The sequence below is a fragment of the Chiloscyllium punctatum genome, chromosome 45 (genome assembly GCF_047496795.1).
Source record: "Chiloscyllium punctatum isolate Juve2018m chromosome 45, sChiPun1.3, whole genome shotgun sequence".
In the NCBI taxonomy this organism is placed as follows: domain Eukaryota; kingdom Metazoa; phylum Chordata; class Chondrichthyes; order Orectolobiformes; family Hemiscylliidae; genus Chiloscyllium; species Chiloscyllium punctatum.
Genome location: NC_092783.1, coordinates 25842582 through 25855071, shown reverse-complemented (window position 1 = coordinate 25855071; position 12490 = coordinate 25842582). Strand labels below are relative to the sequence as shown.

Sequence of the window (12490 nt, the reverse complement as noted above, 5' to 3'; positions counted from 1 at the left end):
CCTCTTCGTTGTGTGTTAGTTTGGCCTTTTTTTTCTTTTAGTGCCGTTGTTTTGCGGTGTGTGGTCCTGTTCTGTCCTATGGTGACGGCCTGTTCTGTGGTCCGGGTCCATTCCTGATTGGTGGTTTTTGAAATTAACGATTTTTGGCGCGCAGTTTCTTGTCTGTATTTGTGTAGTCTTTTGTGAGCGTCTGTAATCATTACCTGGATCATCCTGAATCCGTTCTGTCTGGCTGTGCCCCTGGCTTGTGGATTGTTGACTGGTGGTCTGTATCTGACACATGGTGGAAGGATTCGATTCTTTTGGCATTCATGCAGGGACTGGAGTTGTTCGTATGTGGCGCTTAGGCGGTCGGCACAGGATTCCCATTTCCTGGCTAGTCTTAGCATCTCTCGCCCGTAGGTGTTCAAAGTTTGGGAGAAGTTTTGTAGCTCGGGTGCTCGTTGTTGTGGTTCTGTTCGCCGAGCTGGGAATTTGTCTTGCAAACGTTTCGTCCCCTGTCTAGGTGACACCCTCAGTGCTTGGGAGCCTCCTGTGAAGCGCTTCTGTGATGTTTCCTCTGGCATTTATAGTGGCCTGTCTCTGCCGCTTCCGGTTGTCAGTTCGAGCTGTCCGCTGTAGTGGCCGGTATATTGGGTCCAGGTCAATGTGTTAGTTGTTAGAGTCTGTGGATGAGTGCCATGCCTCTAGGAATTCCCTGGCTGTTCTCTGTTTGGCTTGCCCTATAATGGTAGTGTTGTCCCAGTCGAATTCATGTTGCTTGTCGTCTGTGTGTGTGGCTACTAAGGATAGCTGGTCGTGTCGTTTCGTGGCTAGTTGGTGTTCGTGTATACGGACGAAGTTGCATCAGGACACTATTCAAAAGGGCCACAACACACTGCAGCACACCAGAACTACAAAAAGAGGAAGAGGAACACCTATACAAGGTATTCGCCAAAAACGGATACCCTCGCAATTTCATCAACAGATGCCTAAGGGAGAGAAAACGGAACGAGGACATGCCGCAACCCAAAGGACTAGCCACACTACCATACATCAGGAGCATTTCTGAACTGACAGCCAGACTACTGCAACCACTAGGACTCATAACAGCACACAAACCAACAGCCACGCTCAGACAACAACTCACCAGAACAAAGGACCCGATACCCAACATGAGCAAAACTAATGTAGTGTACAAAATCCCATGCAAGGACTGCACAAAACACTACATCGGACAAACAGGAAGACAGTTAACGATCCGTATACACGAACACCAACTAGCCACAAAACGACATGACCAGCTATCCTTAGTAGCCACACACACAGATGACAAGCAACATGAATTCGACTGGGACAACACTACTATTATAGGGCAAGCCAAACAGAGAACAGCCAGGGAATTCCTAGAGGCATGGCACACATCCACAGATTCAAATCAACAAACACATCGACCTGGACCCAATATACCGGCCACTACAGCGGACAGCTCGAACTGACAACCGGAAGCGGCAGAGACAAGCCACTATAAATGACGGAGGAAACAGCACAGAAGCGCTTCACAGGAGGCTCCCAAGCACTGAGGATGTCACCTAGACAGGGGACGAAACGTTTGCAAGACAAATTCCCAGCTCAGCGAACAGAACCACACCAAACTCAAAGTAAAGCATGCAAACAAAACATATGAACAAAAGGGCAATTCAGCCCCTTGAGCCTGTGCCACCATTTAATAAGATCTGATTGCAACTTCAAACCTGCATTCTCACCTATTGCTGACTATCTTTCACCCCCTTAATGAGAACCTATTTATCTTGCTCTTAAAAATACTCAAGGATTTTGTTCACCACCTTTTCAGGAAAGGAGAGCTCCAAAGATGCTCAAGCCTCAAATTTGTTTTAATTGGACAACACCTAATTTAGACAACCTCTAGGACGAGAATCTCCCAAAAGAACAAATATTCTAACATCATCATCCTGTCAAGATCCTTTAGGATTTTATATTTTCCATCAAGTTTCCCTTTATTCTTCTGAACCTCCAACAGGATACAAGCCTAACCTGCCCAACTTGGCTTCATAAGACAAACCACTGAAGACGACATATTATGCTATCTGTTCACAGTCAATCTTCCATCCCTACCATATACCACTTCCACACTACAAATTTAGACTTTCCACAATAACCTTTAACATCCCACTTCAAACACCTTCTGGAATTCAAACTCCAGTACACCCACCGGTTCTCCTTTCTCTACAGGACTTGTTAACCCCTCAAAGGATTCAGACAGATAAGTCAAACACTATTTTCCTTTCACATTACTCTGAACTTAAAGAAGTTTTAGTAGGGCACTTAGCTTAACATCTGTCTATCATAGGGAAAACCTAACTGACCTGTGCTTTCCTGCTTTTATCTAAAGGAGTTACACTTGTTATGTCTAATCTGACTAGACTGCCCCTGAATCAAGGGAGTTTTGGAAAATTGAATACAACTCTCACTACCCACTTCTTTTAAAAATGAGTCCACTGGACCTGGGGCACTTGCAAGCCCACAGCTCCAATAATTTATTCAAAGCAACTTCCAGGGATCCTCCCGCTCTTCCCCTGCTTGGTTTAATCACTATTCCTGGGACGTTACTTGCTAGCTCCATAATAACAACAAACGAATATCTCTCTCTTCACTTGGAAAAAGAATAATTTTTGAATTCTCTCTCCACAGATCCTGCCAGTCTTGCTCATTTGCTCCAAAATGTTTTGTTTCAAATTTCCAGTAGTTTGCTTTCAATTCATCTGTCAGTGCCTTATTTTCCATGGATAGTACTCAATTTCACTTTATCAGGCTAATGCTCGCCTTGTGAACTTGTTCATTTTAAAAACATTTATAAGAACTTGTACAATGTGCTTTCACATTTATAGTGCGTTTTCCCTTGTACTTCAATTGTATCCTCTTTATTCTTTTGGTCATTCTTTACTGTTTGTTATATTCTGCCCAATCATCTGATCTGCCTCCTGCATTTGGATAATCATATTCTTTAAAAAAAAAATTGATCTTTAACATTTGTTAACTACACATGGTGGGTCTGTCTTTGGATTTTTTCTTACACATTGGAATGTATCTATTCTGTCTGTTCTGAAATATCCTTTTTAGTGTCTGCCACAGCAGACTAGTCTTATTGTCTAGTCTTATGTCAATTCACTTCAGCCAGCTTTCATGTCCTCATAGCTGGCCGTATTTAAATTAAAGTCCTCTCTACCTCAAACTGAATGCAAAACTCAGATCCAAACAAACAAGATACAGATACTTAGAAAAATATACAAGTGGCAAGACAGAGTTCACACTTTGATGTTATTCAACCCCATGCTGACACTGACCAATCTATGCTCAGCAAAGAACTTTGTTTTATCCCACTATATTCTCACCTTGATGCATTTCATGTGTGGTACAACACTGAAGTTTTCTCCAGTTGTCTTCATCCATGCTCGGGGTAAAGCACCAACTCTCAGACACTTCCTTCCATTTCTCTCTGGACTATGACCTCACAACTGAACAGCAAGTCACTGGCTCCAGGACTATCACTGATCTCACCTCTGGATATCTTCATTCCACATCTTCTCACCTTATAATCCCACAACCCCAAACTGCTAGCATCTACCTTCTTCCCAAAAATCCACAAGCAGGATTGCCCTTGAGCAACCATCAGTTCAGCCTCACCCTGCCCCACTGAATTTATTTCTTCTTATCTTGACTATTTTTTGTCACCTTGTCTAGTCTGCTTGAAACGACATTAGTGATGTGTTATCATCGCTTGTTTCAAACAATTGCCAGTTTCCAGACCTTAACCATCTTCCCTTCATCTTGGAAGTCAAATCCCTCAGGAATACCTCCATCCACCAGGTCAATCCAATGGTTGCTTCTTGTACCTTGTCAGATCCACAATATCCTAATTGTGAAAAATGTAGCTGCCCGTGTCTGCAGCTCACCAACCTTTATTTACCATAGTCCGAGCACTCATGCAAATCCAACTTTGGCTGCCTTTCTGTCTGATCACTCCTATCTCTCAAGTACTTTTCCTTCTAATGCTACTTGTTTATCCCATTCCTCGCAACATCTTCTATCTCCTTTCAAATATTGTATTTGGAGGGTGGCCCTCTTAGTGCTAATAGTTTAAATTCTCCCTGACTGGATTTGGTAACATTCCTATGAGAATATCAGGCAAAAGTGAGGACTTCAGATGCTGGAGATCAGAGTCTAGATTAGAGTGATGCTGGAAAAGCACAGCAGTTCAGGCAAGCATCCGAGGAACGGGAAAATCAACGTTTTGGGCAAAAGTCCTTCATTGTTGAAGAAGGGCTTTTGCCCGAAACGTCGACTTTCCTGCTCCTCAGATGCTGCCTGACCTGCTGTGTTTTTTCCAAGTACCACTCAAATGTAGACTATCGGAATATTGGTCCTAGGCAAGTACGGATCATGCGACCTGTAGGGTCCCTCCTGCTCAGAGATCGGATTCCCTCCTTCCCACAAATTCTTGAAGGATTTGTGCACTGCCTGCTGCTTCCTAGTGTGGCTATCAGTTTAATATGCTTCTGAAATTTGTGCCCCCACTCTAATGAAGAATGTGCATTTTAAATCAGACATGGAGAAATACCTGACACTAACAGGTGAATTTCGACTGACACACGAGGTCACATTTAAGTGTAATGCAGGAAGTAGTGACTGGTTCAGGGCTCAACAGGAATGTTTGATAAAACTAGAAGAGAGTATACAACGGTTTCATCACAATACATGGCTGAAATTCAAATTAACAATATTGCAGATATTATTAATAGATGATTAGCAATATACTTAATGTGGCAAAGTTATATTGTTTCCTGAATTATTGAGCAATTGGTATAATCCAGGCACATTTACCCATTGAGCCACCATAATTTTGAAGCATTTTGAGATGATTCAGGAACTGGCATGAATGATTCTGCAGCTACTTTCCTTTGATACTCACCAGTTCACCAAAATTATAAATGCCCTCTCCCAGTAGCGCAGCCAGGCCCAGAGTGAATGCTCTCTGCTGCTGTGAACCCACTAAGAAGGGAAACAAAAATGAAAAAAGGTCAAAATCTGCTTTGTCCTAAGCAGAAATGCAACAAGCAAATGGTACCCAGAAAAAAAAAATTTCAAATGCACCAAAGAAGAGGACTTTGCAAAGCTGTGAACACCAGAAACTTGTGAGTATACTGGAATAATTAAAACAGATAAATACTTCCAATTTTTCTAGTACTCAAACAGAATAAATGATGACATTCAGATGAGAATACAATTGAAGTCGTTGAGGGAAGGAAGGGTAGAAATTAGTGGTGTGGCTGCAATAGGCCAATCACTTTAGATACGAATGGAGAATTGTAAACTTCACATTCTTGTTCAAAAAGGGGAGGAAAAAGTCAGCGGTGAAAGCCGACAGAAGTGATAGTCCGGAGAAAAGAACAACAGTCACTTGGCTAAGCATCATCTAACAAAAGAGATCAAGTAGAAAAATGTTAGGTACAAATCATGACAAAATTGATTGAAATTTTTGATGAGGTAACACTGAGGATGGATGAAGGGAGTTCAGTTAATGTGTCTTCCAAAACCATTTGATAAAGTATTACATATTGGACTTTCTGGTTAAACATGGCGATTTGGATAAATGAGACTGTAGCAGCATAGACATAAAACTGGTTAAGGGACAAGAAATATACCATAAAGTTTACCTGGGTTTGGTACTAGGGTCATTGTTTTAAATACACATTAATCACTTGGGCTGGGAGTTCTGGACACAATTATGAAATGTGCGGATTACACAAGACTGAGACAAGTAAATGGTGGAGGAGGAGAACACTGACTTTCAGACATGGATGCACTATTGTAATGGGCCAATATACACTCGATTATAGAATCCCTACAGTGTTGAAACAGGCCAGAAGTTCAATATTGATTTTGTAAGAAATATGAAGGCGACAATATAAGCGAACTAGTATAATGTTAAAGAGTGTGGGACAGCAGGGAGAAATGGTGTTTGAGCAAGTAGTTAAAGGTGGCAAGGCAGGTAAACATGGAAATTAATAAGGCATATAGGATTAATGCAGCCTTCAAAAGGGAGATAGATGAGTACTTCTGCGAAAAAAGATTTGCAGATGTTAGGGGAAAGACTTTGAAATTGAGACGAACCAAATTGTTCTAAAAAGAACCAAGACAAAGCATTGGGTCTAAATCCCTGCTCTGGGCTGGGTTATTCTATAATTCAATAAATCAATGCACATTTAGTAGGCTAGCAACTTTAGATTTTAAACAGCAGATTTCAATTAATTTCCAACTGCAAACAAAATTAGAGATTGTTCAAAAACATCTAGATTATTTTATTCACTAATGAGGAGCATTTCACCAGAGAATTGGTGGAACTGAGAGCATCACATAATCATTATGTCCTGCTGTTGTTTGCTCTGCTTTAGCAGCTTATGACTCCGTTTATACATGTGCGCATGTGTAAGGGATTTGTCTTGTAGTAAAATCTATTTGAAGCCCCTTACAAATGTTGTGTTATTCTTACGGGTGAACGCTTCCATTTTATTCAAAGTCACTTTTGCCAGCAACAAGCTCTGTAATAGTGTGCTATGCCCAGAGACACATTTTGAATTCACAACAAAATTATCCAACTTGCTATCTTCCCAAACCAATATGGAACAATAAACCAGAAAGACAGAGAAACCAGATTCTACATTAGTTTGTAGCAGATTTGTAGGTAAACAATTAAGAAAAAATTTGAAGGAGGAATGATAAAAGAGCAATTAGAGAAATCTTGTCAATCAGTACTCCCATCCCCAAATTCGGCTCTCACTGAAACTGCAATACTTTTAAAAAGGAGCAAAGCAGCAATTACTTGATAAGTCGGAGAGTTCAGTGCAGCCAAGATACCGCAGAGCCTCCCTGTAGTAAGCAGCGTGGTCGCCCACTACCTGATAGTAACTGCTGGAAGTGTCATAAAACCGGCCATGAACAGACGTTACTCCTGGCAACTTCTGCAGCATCTCATCCACTTCTTCAATGATTTTCTAATACGTACAAGGATAGAAACTACAGATTAGATCTGGGAATATCACTAAATGAAAGGAAAGATACAACAACATATCAGAGCATTTCAATATTATGCCTTTTGACAGCACACTGCCTTTTACTAATATACAGTGAAATGTGTAAACTATAAACAACCTATGGTATCAGCTTTCTTTTTCAAGTTGATGTCTTCATTTTGAAAATGGGCATTGCATGCATTGTAAAATTTTTCAGTAGAACCATTTGAGGCAGATTAACAGCTCTCTTCCTGTACGAGAGACTTGTAAACAGTCAATGCTAGATATAAAGCAGTTTCTCCACCGTTAAGGGTACTGGGTGAAAGGCTCCTTGTATAAAGCACATTGATGTCTCAAACTGACCCTCCATGGCCATGTTTTAAGTTGTAAAAGAAGTTGTTGAATTTAAGACTGTGCATAGTTCATAATTTATAGATGTAAGATTTCAGAGTGCCTCTTGTATATTTTAGCATGCAAATTACTTAGGTCTCAAATTTCAATTTCTTTTGGAGCATTTATTTAATCAGGTTTCACATATGGGAATAATCTCTCTTTGTGGATAAAATTTAGATGATTACCTAACCTTTCAGATTATCTCTCAGATCATTTCACACTGAGCACATTTTTAGATAGAAACGGAACAGACTGCTCCAGCAACTCCACAAAGCAAAATTTACAAATACATTCAAGTGACTTTTATTGGAATTCAAGGAATTTTTGACATGATTGACATTACCCATGCCCTGTGGTAAAGATACTGCCCTGCTATCACTCCCAGTTGACCTCCTGGCTGTAACGCTGGATCAGCTCAAGTGCCACCTTCAGGAAGAAAGGTGTAATTTGCACTTAACACATTATATAGTTTTAGAACATACCAAAATGCTTCAGAGGCAATATATTACTTTGGAAGCATAGTCATTGTTGTGTAGGCTAATTTGTGGACAGCGAGGACCCACAAACTCTACACAACAGAACAAATTGAATTTATTTCAGTGGTGTTGGTTTACAGGTAAATACCGGTTAGGCCTGCCAGGGAACTTTCTGCTTTTCTTCACAAGCGATGCCAAACAGTCCTGAATAGGTGGACAGAAACTTAGCTCAAAGTCCCATTAGAAGGATGCCCTCCTCAGTGAAATGCTGCAATCACAATGGCTGAGAAATGTCTTGCCTGCCAGGTCCTGTTTTCTCAGCTCTCAAATGCTGAGTGTCTCAGGCCAGGAGAAAGGAAATACTACAAAGATATTCTGAAGCTCTTCTTCAGGCTCAGCAGCACTGGTATTAATGACTGAGAGGAGTTTCATGTCGACAACTTATCCATTGAGTTGTGTCACAAACACCTTAAAGATGAAGTAGAATGCAAGAGAAGGAACAAAAAGGGAGCAATTCCTATTTTCTGGATCCCAAGACAGGAGAAATCTGGCATTAAATCAAAATGTCCAGAGCCTCAGTGAAAATGTGGGACATCTGCACCCTCACAGCTCTGTGACTGTAGAAAATTTCAACGTTTTTACATTTCTTGCTAATTGATTCTTCCAATTTAATTCCTCCGTTTTTTTAAAAACTTGCTACCCTTCTATGGTTTCTTAAATTTCTCCAATCCTGATACATTTCAAGACTACATTTTTTGTTGGGTTATGAAACATCTCCTAAAAATGTCTGCTACTGGTTTAACTTTGAACTTATTTCCTAGTCCAGTTTAGACAACGGTCTTCAAATCATTGTAAACTTTTCATTATCTAGCACCTATGGGACCAGGAATGTGCCGATTGATCGGCTGTGTGCTGTTAATGAAGAGGCCTACACAGTATAAAAACACACTAAGTAATAGAAACATATTGCGTGGGGGAATACAGATCACAGTTATGAAAGGTCTTAATCCTCAGGGTAAGGGAGTCCAAAACTAGAGGGCATATGTTTAAGGTGAGAGGGGAAAGATTTGAAAGAGACCAGAGGGGAAACATTTTCACGCTGAGGTTGGTGCATGTATAGATGAGCTGCCAGAGAAAATGTTGGAGGCTGATACAATTACAACACTTAATAGAAACCAGATGGATACATGAATAAGAAAGGTTTAGCGGGATATGCGCCAAACACTGCAAATGGGACTAGATTAATTTAGAATAGCTGTTCAGCATGGATGAGTTGGACTGAAAGGTCTGTTTCCATGCTATCCATCACTATGACTCTATTTATAACATAAATCACTTAAATAATAATGCAACTGTGCCTTGAATAAAACTTCCCGGCAGACAGCGTTGTCACTCTCACCTTCAACTAACTACTTGGGCATCGCAGTATTTGAGGAGAAACTGACTCAAAATTGAAACAACTGCTGATATTTCATGTTGCTATTTGATTTAAGAGCAAGTGTTTTTATGTTAACATAAATGAACTTTAAGAAGTAATAACAGTACAATACCGTAAACTTCACAGTATTTGCGGTATATAATTTTTGCTGGTTTATCAAGGGTGCCAGTTCAAGCAACATTTGCTATCGTTTCCCTTATTTAAGTTGTTAATTTTAGACCCACGTTTCTGACCCTCACAATGAATGTGCAATTCTATCATGTGATGATCACACTTGCCTAAAGGATCCTTTACCATAACATCATTAGTTTGCTACATGGGCCGGCACGGTGGCAGTGGTTAGCACTGCTGCCTCACAGCAGCAGAGACCTAAGTTCAATTTCCACCTCAGGCAACTAGCTGTGTGGAGTTTCCACATTCTCCCCCTGTCTGCGTGGGTTTCCTCCCACATTCCAAAGATGTGCAGGTTAGGTGAATTGGCCATATTAAATTGCCCGTAATGTTAGGTGAAAGGGTAAATTTGGGGAATAGGTCTGGGTGGGTTGTTCTTCGGCGGGTCGGTGTGGACTTGTTGGGCCGAAGGGCCTGTTTCCACGCTGTAAGTAATCTGATCTAATCTAATCATGATGAAATTCAAAATTTGACTGGCACTTTATAAAGGTAAAAGTCATTAAACTTTGCAAGCTGCCTTAGAGATAAAGATCCCAGTGGACCATTAACAACTACAAACAACAAATAATCAAATCGACAGGAGGCCTTGCAGTTAACCGTGCATAATTGAGATGCTTGTTAGAACATGAAAGTTAGTGTGCAGCAAAAATACCTTGTCACAAGCAAATACAAACAGCAATGAACCTCAGAGTAGGCTTGAATACTAAGGATGATATTCCAATTAAGTGACCATGGTGCAGAGAAAGAGATGAGAACAGCAACTCTAAGCATGCTGCACATGCAGAGGGTGTAGTAAGTCAGTGAGGATGGAATTTAACTTAATAACAAGCTCTTTTATACCACTGTATCAGCTAAAGAACTCAAAATGATATTGAATGATTTGTATTATGAACTATTATATTCTATCAGGATCCTGTCAATACAGGTTGTTCGATAATCAATCACACCTGCCTTGGCTGGTTAGATTGAGGCTGGGGTGTCGCAGGGGATCCGCCCTCTATGTCCCCCTAAGCGCAGATGCCAGAACTGTCTGGTGTTGGAGTGCTTGAATTTCCCTGCACATTCATCAGGCTGTGGCCCTCTGGGTGTGGCATCAGTCTGCAAGGGTTCAGGAAATGTTCACAAGAATGTGGCTGGGAATGAGGGTTTGAGTTGTAAAGAGAGGCTGGATAGGCTGGGACTTATTTTACTGGAGCATGGGAGGCTGTGAAAAGCACAATCTGTTCTTAGGTGAAAATAATGCAACTTGGTAGGTCACTGTAAAGATATAATCTACGCAGATTCATATATGGTGTCCCCATAATCTCTCGTAGATTAGTGTGCTGCCCCAGTTGTGGTTTTGAAGGTTTTTAAATAACTTTTTTTAAAAAGCAGGGCTCATGTTATTATGATTTGTCATAAATCTCAGAATAAGAGAATCTTAAACCTACAAGCCCAGGACTGAAACCTTACAGTTGTGGCAACTTAAATGACATAAGTGAGATCTCACCAAAGTGGAGATAATATGGAAGAGTTGGTAACTAATTATGGTACAGAGAAAACTGTGTTTACTGACACTCACAGCCTGGGAGTGGAGAGGAAGAGGAGATCAGGACAGTGTGGGAGAGATGGGAAGAAGGGAGAAAGGGAAGGAGGAGGAAGAGTTAGATCAGGACTGGGGGACACTGCACTGGGACATAGGAGAGAAACCAGAGTTTTGGGGGTGGGTGGCGGGGGGAGAAAGAGGATGTGAAAAGACAGCCTGGGACAACACAGGTGAAAGGGGTCAGAGGTAGAGAGGGCCTCCCTGCTCCTCGAAGTGTGTCTGCAGGCAGTTCTTGTTGGGGAAAAAAAAACAAGAGTCAGATTATAGAAAGTTTGTAAGTTTATGGGTTGGTTTTATAAAGGGAGAATTTGAAAGCAGGAAGCTCAAACATCTGGCACAGACACTTGTTTATCAGGAGTAAGCATCTGTTAATTGGTCAATGCTTATTCTGTCCAAGTTTTAACATCTTACACATGTTGGAGGTAACGTTAACATAATACATAAAAACAAATGAATAGTATAATAAAATAATCAATTAACAACTGATTGAGAATTATAGTACAGGTTTGATGCTGAAACTGCAGGAGTAGGATCTCAAGGATACCACAAAATACAAGAGAATGCTCGCCAAAATATGAAAAAAAGATAGAAAGTTTCTTCTTTTGATATTTAAAAAAAAGGAGTTAACAAAGTGCAAGTCCGACAGAAAACGAGCCTGGGGAATTAGTAACAGAGAAATCTAAAACTAGGGTCACAGTTAAAAAATGATCAGGCGCCCATTCAAAAGAGATGAGGAAACATTTTTCTTCCTCTTTGAGGCTTGAGAGTCTGAGGAACTCTCTTTCTCAAAAGGCAGTGGATGCAAAACTTTTCAATATTTTTAAGGCTGAGGTAGATAGATTCTTGATTACCAAGGGGATGAAAGATTATCAGGGATATGCAGGAATGTTGAGCTGAGATTAAAATCAGATCCAAGATCAGATCTCATTAATTTGTGGACCAGGATCGAAGAACCAAGTGGCCTACACTTGTTCCTTGTTTGTATGTCCTACAGGCCATCTAGGAATGACAAAAGCGGTGTGACGCCATACCAACAGCAGTTTAAAATTGACGAGGGTGAACAAAAAAATCACACTAAGTGACAATGCTGGGATCTGAACTATAACAGAGAGAGGAGGGGGGACGGGGAGAGAAAGGAAACAAGAAGGAGTGAGATCAGGAGCATACAATGCAGCTGTAACGATTACAATAAGCAGATGAAATAACTTCAAATGTTGAAAACCAAGAAACAAAGTTTGTATGAAAGTTTGAGAGAATTTGTGGAAATCTCTGCTTCATAAGTCTATGAGAAGACACAATATTTCTCATATGAAAGTATCCCTTTCAAAAGAAAAGTACAATGGTTGTTCAAACCCTT

The 12490-nt window shown here is 40.6% G+C and overlaps 1 protein-coding gene across 2 annotated transcripts in view; it reads right to left on the bottom strand.

Moving 5' to 3' along the window:
- LOC140467242 (26S proteasome non-ATPase regulatory subunit 13-like) overlaps positions 1-12490 on the bottom strand; it is a 44052-nt gene that overhangs the window by 16221 nt on the left and 15341 nt on the right. For both annotated transcript variants that reach the window (XM_072563476.1, XM_072563475.1), the window contains exons 7-8: positions 6881-7052; positions 4970-5049 (exon numbers count right to left, since the gene is read on the bottom strand). In XM_072563476.1, the coding sequence (XP_072419577.1) occupies positions 4970-5049; positions 6881-7052 (252 nt within the window). The remainder of the gene's footprint in view (positions 1-4969; positions 5050-6880; positions 7053-12490) is intronic.